The sequence below is a fragment of the Carettochelys insculpta genome, chromosome 20, assembly GCF_033958435.1.
Source record: "Carettochelys insculpta isolate YL-2023 chromosome 20, ASM3395843v1, whole genome shotgun sequence".
Classification (NCBI taxonomy): domain Eukaryota; kingdom Metazoa; phylum Chordata; order Testudines; family Carettochelyidae; genus Carettochelys; species Carettochelys insculpta.
Genome location: NC_134156.1, coordinates 17073963 through 17086183, shown reverse-complemented (window position 1 = coordinate 17086183; position 12221 = coordinate 17073963). Strand labels below are relative to the sequence as shown.

General features: G+C 47.4%; 2 protein-coding genes across 9 annotated transcripts in view; one reads left to right on the top strand and one right to left on the bottom strand.

Moving 5' to 3' along the window:
• Positions 1–6220, bottom strand: part of ADAP2 (ArfGAP with dual PH domains 2) — a 22922-nt gene extending 16702 nt beyond the window's left edge. For 4 of the 5 annotated variants that reach the window (XM_075014802.1, XM_075014803.1, XM_075014804.1 and 1 more), the window contains exons 1-2: positions 4889–6022; positions 358–488 (exon numbers count right to left, since the gene is read on the bottom strand). In XM_075014802.1, the coding sequence (XP_074870903.1) occupies positions 358–488; positions 4889–4979 (222 nt within the window). In that variant the 5' untranslated portion in view covers positions 4980–6022. Of the gene's footprint in view, positions 1–357; positions 489–4888; positions 6023–6120 lie in introns of those variants that run through there. The other variant, XM_075014801.1, reaches the window with a different exon arrangement.
• TEFM (transcription elongation factor, mitochondrial) lies at positions 6169–12221 on the top strand. 4 transcript variants are annotated; one of them, XM_075014808.1, is made up of 4 exons: positions 6169–6237; positions 8298–8764; positions 8965–9114; positions 11795–12221. In XM_075014808.1, the coding sequence occupies exons 1-4, from the start codon at positions 6201–6203 to the stop codon at positions 12062–12064; spliced, it is 924 nt and encodes a 307-aa protein (XP_074870909.1). In that variant the 5' UTR covers positions 6169–6200; the 3' UTR covers positions 12065–12221. The 4 variants fall into 4 exon arrangements, with proteins under 4 accessions (XP_074870909.1, XP_074870906.1, XP_074870907.1 ...); XM_075014805.1 differs by lacking the exon at positions 11795–12221 and adding an exon at positions 10399–11763; XM_075014806.1 differs by lacking the exon at positions 11795–12221 and adding an exon at positions 10399–11764 and having other exon boundaries at positions 6184–6262.

The window sequence follows — 12221 nt, the reverse complement described above, 5'->3', positions numbered from 1 at the left end:
TCTATAACCTCTGTATCTCTATCCCCCAGATGTAAAATGGGGAGAATAAGACGTAAACCACTGGGATGAACAGATACTATTTATGTGAAAATCACTATATGCTTATAAAACATAATGCACACTTCTGGGGCTATAAAAATAGTACATCACAGTCCTTTAGAGCTACAACCTCCTATTCACTGTGCTTTGATTTGGCTTTTGGGTCAGAGGCATCCGCAGAATCACCAGCAGGGATTACAGGAATTTGGCTCCATGTGGTTTGTGTTAATCCATCCAGGATATTTTACACAAGGAACAGAAAAGCATAAGCTGAAATGCAGCAGATTGGATGTGAATTTTTGTTTTCTCCAGCTGTACCTCTACTAAATCATTCTCCCAGAAGTCCAGGTGGAGGGATTTGACCCGGCTGATTTCAGGAAGGTTGCGATGAATTCCAGAGCAATTCAAACAAATGAATATTCCAAGCTTGCAAGAGGCCCACTCAGGATCTAAACACAAATGCAAAAAGGCCATTGGGCAATATATAACCGCGTGTAGCCAAACGCTGGGAGGGGGACAATATAAGGGGTACAGCTAATCAAATCCACATCAGAAGCTCTATCATATAGAACTGGCTCCATTTCCTCTCTTGCTTGTCATCCCTTTATGCTGCAGTTTTGCCATCAAACATCTTAACATGGATGACAAGCGAGAGAGGAAACTGGTCTGTACGGACGGGGCAAAAGCAGAGTGAAAGCTGGGCTCATTATTGGTTCAGCACAGGAGACTCCTCTTGACCACTAGTGTTACTGTAATGCCACTTGCACCAAGTTGCGTATGCTCTGCATCCCCTGGAAATTAGCCCCTTTGGGTCCAATTGTGAAAAACATCTCAGTGACGTAGGAACCCAAATCCAATTTCCAAAAGTGATTTAGACACTCCAGGCAAGAGATGCGATATAACTTAGGGGTCTAATTGATGCTTTAAATATCTAAATCCCAAAATAAGGCCCCACTGGCATTCACATACTCTCTGTGGGGGTGATGCCTAACCCTGTGGGTGCCTGTACTTGCTCAGGACCTATATGTTTGCAGTAAAAGTTCCCTAGGTCCTGCCCCTACATTTCTCTGCACACAGGCCTGCAGACAAGCACCAGGCATCCAAACCCTAACCCCAGAGCAAGTCATCAACCTAGGGGATGATAGGTGTTCCTCTGCTTAGTTCACCCAGGCTCAGAGCTGGCCTATCAGAGCCATGCCCTACCAGTGAGCTTACCCAATATGACAGAAGAGGCAGCCCTCCCTTGTAACTGTTAGCTCAGAGGTTACCAAGCTAGCTGTAAGTGAGCCTGGGTTCAAGTCCCGCTGGAAGAGGAGGAAAGAATTTGACTAGGGATCTAATGCCTCTCAGGAGATGCCCAAGTTGCCCAACTCAGACGCTATCCCTATACTAGGGAAATAAGTCAATTTCAGAGATGCAGTTCTAGTTAGGGTATTTGCATAGCTAGAATCAATGTATTGGAAATTGACTTATTTCCCTAGTATAGACTGAGCCTCTAGTACTCTCTCATCAACTTCCCTTACTCTGTGCGATAGTACCGGGTCGACTGCTGACCCCAGAGAGATTGATTTTGTGCATCTTTACCAGACATGCAAATCGAAGTCCGGACGATCAACCCTGGCATACCCAGAGATAGGCTGACAAGAGGCCCCATCAGACAGTACCACTGAAGCTGTCCTGCTCTGGATAAATTTTTAGTCATTGGAGTTGGGAGACTGGACTGACCCCTTAGTCTCCCAGATGAGTGTTCCAGCTACCAAGGGTACAGAGTCACTGTCCCTTTGGCTGGCCCTCTGCTACTTTCACTCTTGATTCACAGGTAAGAGTTTCAATAGGACTACCTGACATAACCCCCTATCCCAATGGTTAGGCACTCCACTTAGAGGTATCAAATCCCTTCTCCTTGCAGGCTGAGGAAGACCTGAACTTGGGGCTCTCCCATGTCCCATCCAGGTGAACATCCTCACTATTGGGCTAAAAGTATGGACGGAGCTTCTGGCTCCTTCCAAAAGCAGCACAGGTGCCTAACCCCAAAAGAGGGTTTGCAGCTAATAATCTCAGGCAGAGGAAGGTGCTTCCCCACAATCCACATTTAGATCTCGTTCCCTCAGTGGGGTGCGGCTTAGGACGTAAGCTGGGCCTTGGCCTCTCCCATTGCCTAGTTTAGGCAGGGAGCCGCCTAGTATCCTGGCTTTTGTGACTCCCATTCTAATGGACTTATTTCTTGTGCTTAACAGAGATCTCTGTTATCCTACGCATTACAAGGGTAATTTCCCTACTGTCGATATTCACAGGAATGGCCCCCATCCCACTTAACTCAATTTACTTCTTTCATAAGTCCTATTAGTCACAGGTGACTCCCCCACCCCTCTTTGTATTTCTTCTCTTCCTCTTTCCTCCCCCACCCACCCCCGCTGTATAAGCCCTGGATTTGTATTATCTTTTCCAAATTGCAAGAATGTGTGAGTCTTTAAGGTGTTACAGGACTGCTTGCTTTTTGTGAAGCCCCAGGCCAACACGGCTACCCCTTTGAGGCGATTCCTCCCTGTTCATTGCCTTGGGAGTGCAGGCCGCAAAGGCAGGCTTTGTGGATCACAGTGTTCCTCTAAGCTCTGCACAGTTTGGCGTGGTGCTGCTCACCCTGTCTCTGTGTCAATCTGGCCTACAGGAGCTTTAATGGGGCACCCAAAACTGAAACACTGAATAGTGGTCACTGAAGCAACTGTTGGACTCAGCATCTGGACCTCAGTTTTCCCAGGTGTAAACTAGGGGTTATGAGTTTTACTGAGATTTAGTAAAGATTCTGAGGTCTATGGGTCAAGAGCCCTACAAAAAAGTGAAGTATTATCATTAGTACTATTATTATTCGATAGCAGTTTGAGGACTGAAACAGAAACGTTAGTTTAAAGGGCCACCATCCATCACCTCAAAAATCTCCCTCCATTGGATTTGATTTCACTGACCTTTGTTTCAAGTCACACTAATAGTTACAATCAGAGACTGGGGTGGCAAAGGTGCTCCCCTTCTGTTTTGACAGCTTTTAGCAGTTCCTTTGGTCCCTCTCTGTTGTCTGCATGGTTCTTTCACACCGCAGCAGAAGACAGAAAATGTTGAAAACGATTAAAAATGGTGAATGCAAAATCACACCAGGGGCCCGGTGACTAAGGGACAGAGGTAGCATTGACTGGCTATTTAAATGGACACTGTCCCTTTAAATGCCACCAGTGGACTTGTACTTTGCTCGTTTTAATATGCTTTTAATAAAAGAAGTGAAAGGCAGCCTCTGCTGATCTCAGCATGGTTCCAGGAACTTTGTGAAGCAAGGTTAGCCAGGGGAAGGAACCAGCTAACTGTGACTGGAGGATAAGATTCTGATATTAAGCGGCAGCAGAAACACAAGGGTGGGTTGGATTGGTGGGACAGATCAAACCCTAGGTGGGCACAGAGCTCTGGGGTTGGAGGTGGAGCTCTCTAAACTTGTCACAAAGAGGCAGACTGGAGCTCAGTGGGCTCCCTAGGTCACACTCTGAGCTTATTTATACTAGAGCTGCTGCAGTTGTGCCACTTGCATCACTAGGGCTACGTCTACACGTGCACGTTACATCGAAATAGTCTATTTCGATGAATAACGTCTACACGTCCTCCAGGGCTGGTGCCGTCGATGTTCAACATCGACGTTGGGCAGCACCACATCGAAATAGGCGCTGCGAGGGAACGTCTACACGCCAAAGTAGCACACATCAACATAAGGGTGCCAGGCACAGCTGCAGACAGGGTCACAGGGCGGACTCAACAGCAAGCCGCGCCCTTAAAGGGCCCCTCCCAGACACAGTTGCATTAAACAACACAAGATCCACAGAGCCAACAACTGGTTGCAGACCCTGTGCATGCAGCATGGATCCCCAGCTGCAGCAGCAGCAGCCAGAAGCCCTGGGCTAAGGGCTGCTGCACACGGTGATCATAGAGCCCCGCAGGGGCTGGAGAGATAGCGTCTCTCAACCCCTCAGCTGATGGCTGCCATGGCGGACCCCGCTATTTCGATGGTGCGGGACGCGGATCGGCTACATGTGCCCTACTTCGACGTTCAACTTTGAAGTAGGGCACTATTCCCATCCCCTCATGGGGTTAGCGACTTCGACATCTCGCTGCCTAACGTCGATTTCAACTTCGAAATAGCGCCCAACACGTGTAGCCATGACGGGCGCTATTTCGAAGTTGGCGCCGCTACTTCGAAGTAACGTGCACCTGTAGACACGGCCCAGAAGGGGTATTTCTTCTGCTGTAGTAAAGCTGTGGCTCTGAGAGATAGTGATTCTTTCCCTTGCCTGGGGAAGGGGCTAGGGAGACCACCCCACAGTGTTAAGGGCATGAGGACATTTTTCACAGCTCAGAGTAAGGAGGATCTACTGTTTAAGGGCAGCTGAGACTCTGGCTTTTGATTCAAATCAAACGTAGTGCTTGGATGCTGCCTGGAATAGCAAGAGAGAAAGTGGAGTTGGGGGCTGCAGGCCCCTTTTCGGCGTGACCCACTGGAGAGGGAGAGTTAGAGAGTTTAAGAAGGGCCAGAGATGAAAAAGGACTAGGGACTAGAAACCATTCAGGATGAGAGAGAGGTACAGGGGCTGGAGAGAGAAGTCCAGAGCAGAGGATAAGGATATGGGCAAGGGAGGGAGAGGTGTCCTGGCGGGGGTGGATAATAGATCTGGGGAGAAAAGGAGTCCTGGGCAGGGAGATTCAGGGGGTGGGATTGATACACATGGGGAGGGATGGGGAGAAGGTCAGAGGCAGGAGGGAGAGGTCGTAGCGGTAGCAGTAGGGCGAAATCTGCCACAGGAACATTTGCTCTTACCAGGTGCCCCGCAGTCTGCACACTGGGAGTTCCCAGTCCCGGCTGCTGTCAGCAGCTCCAGCAGCAGAGTCTTGTTGTGGTCTTGAGCCATTATCCTGCTCCTGGCTGCTCCACCTGGCGAAGGTCCCACGGGACTGCTGGTGGCAATTCTCCAGCCTAGCCCTGCACCCGCTCTGCCTGTTGCAGTTCAGCTGCGCTAGCCTAGAAATGAGGAAACGAGACTCCTCTTCCAGCCCCATGGGAGAATCGGAGGCTCCGTCACTGCCATCAGGGAACTGCCCCCTGCCACCAGCTCAGTCCTCCAGATAGCAAATGACCAGGTTTCTAAGTGCAGGGACCCACAAGGGAGCCCCCCCAGCCAGTGCAGGAAAATCCTTGTGGTGGTGGAGGAGCAAGGCTTGCCAGGGCAAATTATCTGGGGGGAAGAACAGATGCCACCTGGCCTGCCAGCTTTGTCCTGCCCTCCTGGTTACTGCAGGTGAAGAATAGAACCTCGATCATTCCTCCTCCTCATGGCAATGCCCAGCCAGAGGAGAGCTCTAGGATCGGGGCAGTACTGCGGGCAGCCATGGCAGAGAAAACCTCGTGGTACTGGGACCTGTGGGGCTGTGGCTCACGCAGATCAGACCCCACGGGGGTTGGGAGCTCTAGGGCTGTAGCTCACACTTATACAGCTTAGAGCTATTGGGGGCACTGGGAATTGTGGCTGACACAACACAGCCTAGGGGTGTTGGGAACTCGGGGAGGCTGTGGCTGACACTACACAGCATAGGGGCGTTAGGAGCTCGGGGAGGCTCTGTCTGACAGTACACAACCAGTGGGCGTTAGGAGCTTGTGGGGGCTGTGGCTGACACTACACAGCCGAGGAGCGTTGGGAGCTCGGGGGCGGGGGCTCTGGCTGACACTACACAACATAGGGGCATTAGGAACTCGAGAAGGCTCTGGCTGACACTGCACAGCCGAGGGGAATTGGGAGCTCAGGGGGGCCGTATCTGACACTACACCGCCCAGGGGCATTGGGAGCTCGTGGGAGCTGTGGTTCACACTGCACAGCCGAGGGGCGTTGGGAGCTGTGGCTCACACTACCCAGCCGAAGGGCGTTAGGCGCTCGGGGTGTCTCACGCACAGAGCAGCGCCGCGCTTGGCCGGAAGTTCCAGCGGAAGGCCGCTATGCGGAGCCAGGCGCAACCGCCCTGCGGCCCGGCCCAATCGGAGGTCGGAACGTTTCTTACCAGCCCTGCGGGTAGGGGGGGGCCTCTTTCGGCCCGATCACCTGCGCACGGAGAAGGGCAGCCCCCCCGGGGAGGGCAGGATGAGCTTCCGAGGGCTCCCGAGCCTCCTCCGGAGCGGTACCGATGTGGGGGAGGGGAGTCGGTCCGTCCAGGGGTGGAGGGAGGGAGTGGGGGGTCGGTCTGTCCGGTGGATGGAGGGAGGGATTGGGGGGTCGGTCTGTCCGTCCGGGGGTGGAGGGAAGGATTGGGGGGTCGGTCTGTCCGGTGGGTGGAGGGAGGGATTGGGGGTCGGTCTGTCCGTCCGGGGGTGGAGGGAGGGATTGGGGGGTCGGTCTGTCCGGTGGGTGGAGGGAGGGATTGGGGGGTCGGTCTGTCCGTCCGGGGGTGGAGGGAAGGATTGGGGGGTCGGTCTGTCCGGTGGGTGGAAGGAGGGATTGGGGGGTCGGTCTGTCCGTCCGGGGGTGGAGGAAGGGATTGGGGGGTCGGTTTGTCCGGTGGGTGGAGGGAGGGACTCGGTGGACGGCTCCTGAGGGAGGTGTCGCTGGGAAGGAGTCTCTTGCCCCCCTGTGCTGAGCGGCGTGTGCCTTGTTTGGCGGGCGGGGGCAGCGGCCGCAGCAGAAACCCGCTGCTTGGGAGTTGCCCGGAGCCGCCTTTGTACCCTGGGCTGCCCTGTGCCCAGCGCCCCCGACTCCGTTTTCGCAGCCCGTCAAAGCGCGGCGTCGGTTTGGGGCTCAGAGTGGGTTGATGAGACAAGCTCTCTGGGCCCAAAGGCCGAGCTTTTAGCTGGGAGCTCATCTCTTTCAGCTGGGTACCAGCTACTGCCTCTCTCACCGTGTGCCGCTGAAAGCCTGGGACCAGCAGGTTACAACTACACTTCAAACACCTTCTGGTGATCTTTCAAGACCCAGTCCAACAATAAAACTAACACACATAGTTAAACCTTCCTTGCCCCTCCCCACTGCCTTAGCTAATTAATGGGCAACTTTCTAGGCTAAAGGAGGCCTCTGTGATTGGTAGGGAATTTGCCCTTCAAGGCACTGCCCTTCTGTTGCTCTTATTATACCTTGATGATTTACTTTGGCAACCAAAGGGTTCCCTTTACGTGGCTTGGGTATTGGCAGTACAACCCCCACTTTTTCACCAACGGGCCTGTGACCAACCTTGGTTCAGAGGAGCAACCTCTGGCTGAGAGGGTAATTAAATTTCTGTGCTCTTTTGCCTCTGCTGAAGCTAGCATCTGGGGAAGAGTCACAAAGAGGTAGCCATGTTAGTCTGTATCTTCACAAAACAAAAGAGCAGTCTTGTAGCACTTTAAAGACTAACAAATTATCACATAAATTATTTTGTTAGTCTGTAAAGTGCTAGGGGACTGCTCTTTTGTTATCTGGGGAACAGCTAGTAGCAGTTGTGAATGTGATAGTGGTGTTTTTTGTGAAAGTACTACCTTCCCTCTCAGAAACAGATTGGAACAATCAACTCATTTCACAGGTCACTGAACCTCAAACCCTGGAGTCTGCAACCTGTGGCTCCCACTGCAAAGCAAAAAAAAAAAAAAAAAAAAGGAAAAACAAAACCTCTCCTGACTATCCATGTTTAAAAGCCAAGCAATGAACAACTTGTATGTAAATAGCAAATGATGTGATCTCGAAACATTGGATAACTTAATATGTGCAATGTGGGATATGTGTGTGTACTCTCCTTAAAATAGGGGTTATAAAATATGGTTTGATGTTATTGAGGACTGTCTCATAGTCACATGCATGGCATCTTGAATTATTCAGTTTTTTACCAGATTTGGAAAAAATGGCTCTTGCTCTTTTGGTTGCTGACCCCCTGCTCTAAGCCAATGGGTTTGGGTAATTACAAGCACTAGACTTGAGAATGTGTCATAGAATACTTGCCTGTGAATGGGTGGCAACCAATTTCATTTAAAACACAAATAGCAGAGAATGTTTAAAATGATGGGTGGCCTCTTTCGTCTCAGTTGTTCTATACCCTGCTTAAAATTTTACATATGTGATCCCAATTTTAATTAAAGGGCATTAAAAAGTTAGCAAACATTTTTTTCCCCTTTATATGGCATGAAAGTGGATTTATGAAAGGAGTACTTCACACTGTGATATGAATGTATCTGCTCAGTAAGTTAACGAATAGTCTTTCAACTTATTTTTCTTCAGGAAGGTATTTCTTTCATGTCCCGTTGGGTTCACGTCAGCTTCAGGCCCTGCACTATTCCTCACGTGAGAAAAAATCAACATCTTATGTACAACACAATGGTGTCAATTCCTCAACAATGAATCAAAACTCCACATCAGATGATGCACTTTATAATTTGTACTCCCCTGAACAACAATCTGCTATCCTACAAGTGCTTAACACAGCATCCGAGAACGAGCTTTCTGCCATTAAACTGTTGAGAGGAAGAAAGTCTGTCAATATAATTCAGCATAGGGAAAAATATGGACCATTTCGGAACTTGCATAATTTATTAAAAGTCCCTCTCTTTCAATATAAAACTGTTATTAAAGTATGTAACTTTATCCTCAATCCATCCGAGAAACTAGAGCGAAAAGAGAGAAAAACACAAGACAGCAGGTCTCCACTGAAGTTGGTTAAACCCGAAATAGAGCGGGACAGATTGGAGGTATAACATCTTAAATTTTATTTTAACAAGAAACTTATTTTCACCATAAACTTCTGTTACTCCTATAACTCAATTAAACATTTAATAATTCTTTAGAGTGTAATACATTTATTGTAAAGAAGCACTATTTTTTTACCATCAACTACTACTAAATGTTATACCTTCAGAATGCAAAATAATTATTTTTTTCCCCTTTCCAGACTTTAGATAGCATTGTGTCTTTCGTTATTGGCACCCGTAAAATTGCATGGGCTCATGTTGATAGAAATCTAACAGTTCGTGACTGGCAACAAGAAGAGTGTGTTAGATTCATGAAAGGAACATATCTGCCAGCAGTGTATTTGGAAGAAGTAAGTAGTATGTACTTAAGACTTAAATACACTTCAATTCCTTCCCTTGTATTTCAGTTCATCTTAAATTGCTTATTCTTAGTGCTGTCATAATACAGTACATTAAAATGGACTTAATTTTCCAAGGCAGGGCTTTCTTTTTAGCAATTCTTCTAAATTATTTATTTTGCTCTTTGATCTGGATCTAGAAGTTTTTCAGAGTTGAAAGGGACTTCTATAATAATGGTAAAATACAACTATAATTACTTCAGTCACATTTGATAAAGAATTAAATCAATCTAGTGTATGTAGGACTTGAGTGACAGAAAGAAATGGGAAAGCTGGTTTCTCTTTTTGGATATCTGCACATAGGTGGTTCTGAAGGAGAGATGCATCCACTCCCCCATTTCAGTTAGCTATCTGTGGCTGGCCTATGCCAGCTGACTTGGGTTTGTAGGGCTATTTAATTGTAGTACAGATATTCTTGGTCAGGGTGCAGCCCCAGCTTTGGGAGCCTCCTACCCCACAGGGTCCTAGAGTGTAGGCAATTAAATAGATGTGCAATTCTAACCGCATGAGCCAGACATGGGTTTTTAACTGCATTGTAGACATACCCTTAAAGTAGTTAACAGACACCGAGGCTGAGCTGTTTATAAATATTGAGGCAGAATGACGGTTACAATCTCATACATCTTCCTAGTACAATTTGTGCATCAAAACTGGTTGAGGGTTAATTGCTTTTTCCCCATAGTCACTGTAATTGCAATTTCTTTAATTAGACAAATGCTCTTCAAAGTAGTACCGGAGCAGAGCTTGTCAAATGTAGTTTGGAGACTTCTCACTAGCATTTCTGTAAAGTTCTCGTGAAGACTGCATTTCACTTTCAACCATACAGTAACTACATCGCATCTTATAATAACCACCTAACTGAACAAGGGTCAACAATGCCCAGAATGGGTGCCAGGAGTGGCACCTGAGCTGATTTTTCATTGGCATGCAAGGTGGGAGCTCAGCCCTTCTCCTCCTCCCACATGCATCTGGGAGCTTGCTCAAAGCCATGCTGCCTGTGCATTAGCAAGAGACCAGCTAATGTTACCAACCACCACCTAACTGGTAAAGCTCTGCATCTTTATTAATGAAACTGTTGTAAGTAGGACTATTAGGTCAAATTTTGGCACTCTGCCTTGGAAAGGCTGCTGACCCTTCCAATAGAAAGCACCTTCAGATTTGAGAGAGTAGCTATAAAATCTGCTTTAAATGAATTCTTGGTGTTCACATTCATGCTTATTTGTTTACCTCTCCTAGATTTCTTCAGTAGTTTCTAAAATTCCTGAAGCTGATTTTTATATTCTGGAAAAAAATGGACTCTCTGTTCAAAATGCCAATCTCTTTCCTGTAACATTACATTTTCGCACTGTGGAAGCCATGCTGTACACCCTATTACAAAAGACATTTATACAAGATGGCCAGCACAAAGTACTAAGCATGGGCCGAAGCACTGTAGGAAAACACTTTGGATTGATGGTAGGAGACTCTCGGACTAGTGGAATGGAGCTTGTGAAGCAGTTTCTCTTACAGTCTGTTACCCAAGAACAGCCTCGATTGTCTTTTCCCCAGGACAAGGTGGTACGCTACAGAAACCTGTTTTCTTCAGTTACTCAAAACAGATCTGAGGAGCTGTGTGATTCATTACTACAGGCTCTAGCCTTCTATGAACTTCTAATACGGAATAAAACTAAAGCCGTTTGCTATAATTAACAGAACCAAAAACTTTTGTTCAAACCATTAGATTTGATTAATACATTAAATGTTTTGCTGATGAGCAGAAACCGAGTTTAGACGTGCTGTTCAGTGCCATACAGGCAATCTCAAACTCTGATTCTTGTGCATTCAAAATATCTTTGCTATGTATGTCACAGGGTTGTATAATCTCAGCTGGGGCAGCTCAGTCTCCAGCTGAACAGCTGCTGATTGTCACTTTCCACACACAGTTGTTTTGGATTAGTTTTGTACAATCAAGTGAGATACTGGAAGACAGCAGGCTGTATGACTGTAAAATAAGGTAACCTTCCCCGTCCCTCTAGTTATTGCTGCAGAAATATCCATTTAACTTTGTCTCTCACCTCACTTACCCCAGTCATTCCATCCCATTGCCTTTGTGCCCACTCCTCTCTCTCTCTCAACCTCTGACTCTTTCCTGCCAGGATACAAACATGTTTTAGCCTCTCCTGCCTTAAACCCACCCTTGACTCTACTTGTCCTCTAGCTACTGCTTTTTTTCCCCTTTTGATGAGTACTGCTCTACTGGGACTCATGAATGCTGTGTACTTGAGTGACATGTTCCAAAGAACATGCTTCTGGAGTAGCTGAGGAATAATGCACCCAAGCAGGCCACACATCAACACTGAGCAGCCACCGGCTAGTGCACCTCATCAAGCGAGCATATTTCAACTTTGTTGCTTCTGGGGGCATTCTTTGGAAAAAAAATTAAATATTCTGCATGCTATTTTAAAATTCTGCAAGTTGTCAAAATGCCACTACATGATCACATCAGTTTTAATTATATGTATATAATGTATTTCAAAATGCCTTGTAGCTAATACATCTAACAATAGACACACAAATTCCTCTGGGCGCAGAAAGTTAAGAGACCCCTGTGACAATGCAGCTCCTCCTCCTCTGCTCTTTTCCCTACCTGCAGATACTCCCCTCCATCCACAGACACCAGCTACAGGGCCCATCATTGCTCAAACAACTGTTCCCTTCCCTCAGCGTGGAAACAGCTGATGCTCAGTCCCAGGCTTGTGGTGAGTTACCTGTACAACACCCTTTCATTCCCTCAGGGCAAGCTAGAGAATTCCTGGCAGCTGCAATTCCCACCGCAGTGTTTCTTAATTTTGAGACCATAGAACAAACTTTTTTAAAAACACCTATGAAAATTTTCTTTAAAAAATTGTCAAGCCAAAAATAACTAAACAAGCAACATACACAAAACAAAAACGAAGTAATTTAATCAGGTATCATACTAGTGAACTAACTATCTGGTTTTCAACAACAAAATATGTATTTTTTAAAATGCTCACAGCAGAACTGCGAGTTGTTCACAGCACACCCGTGTTCCACAAAGT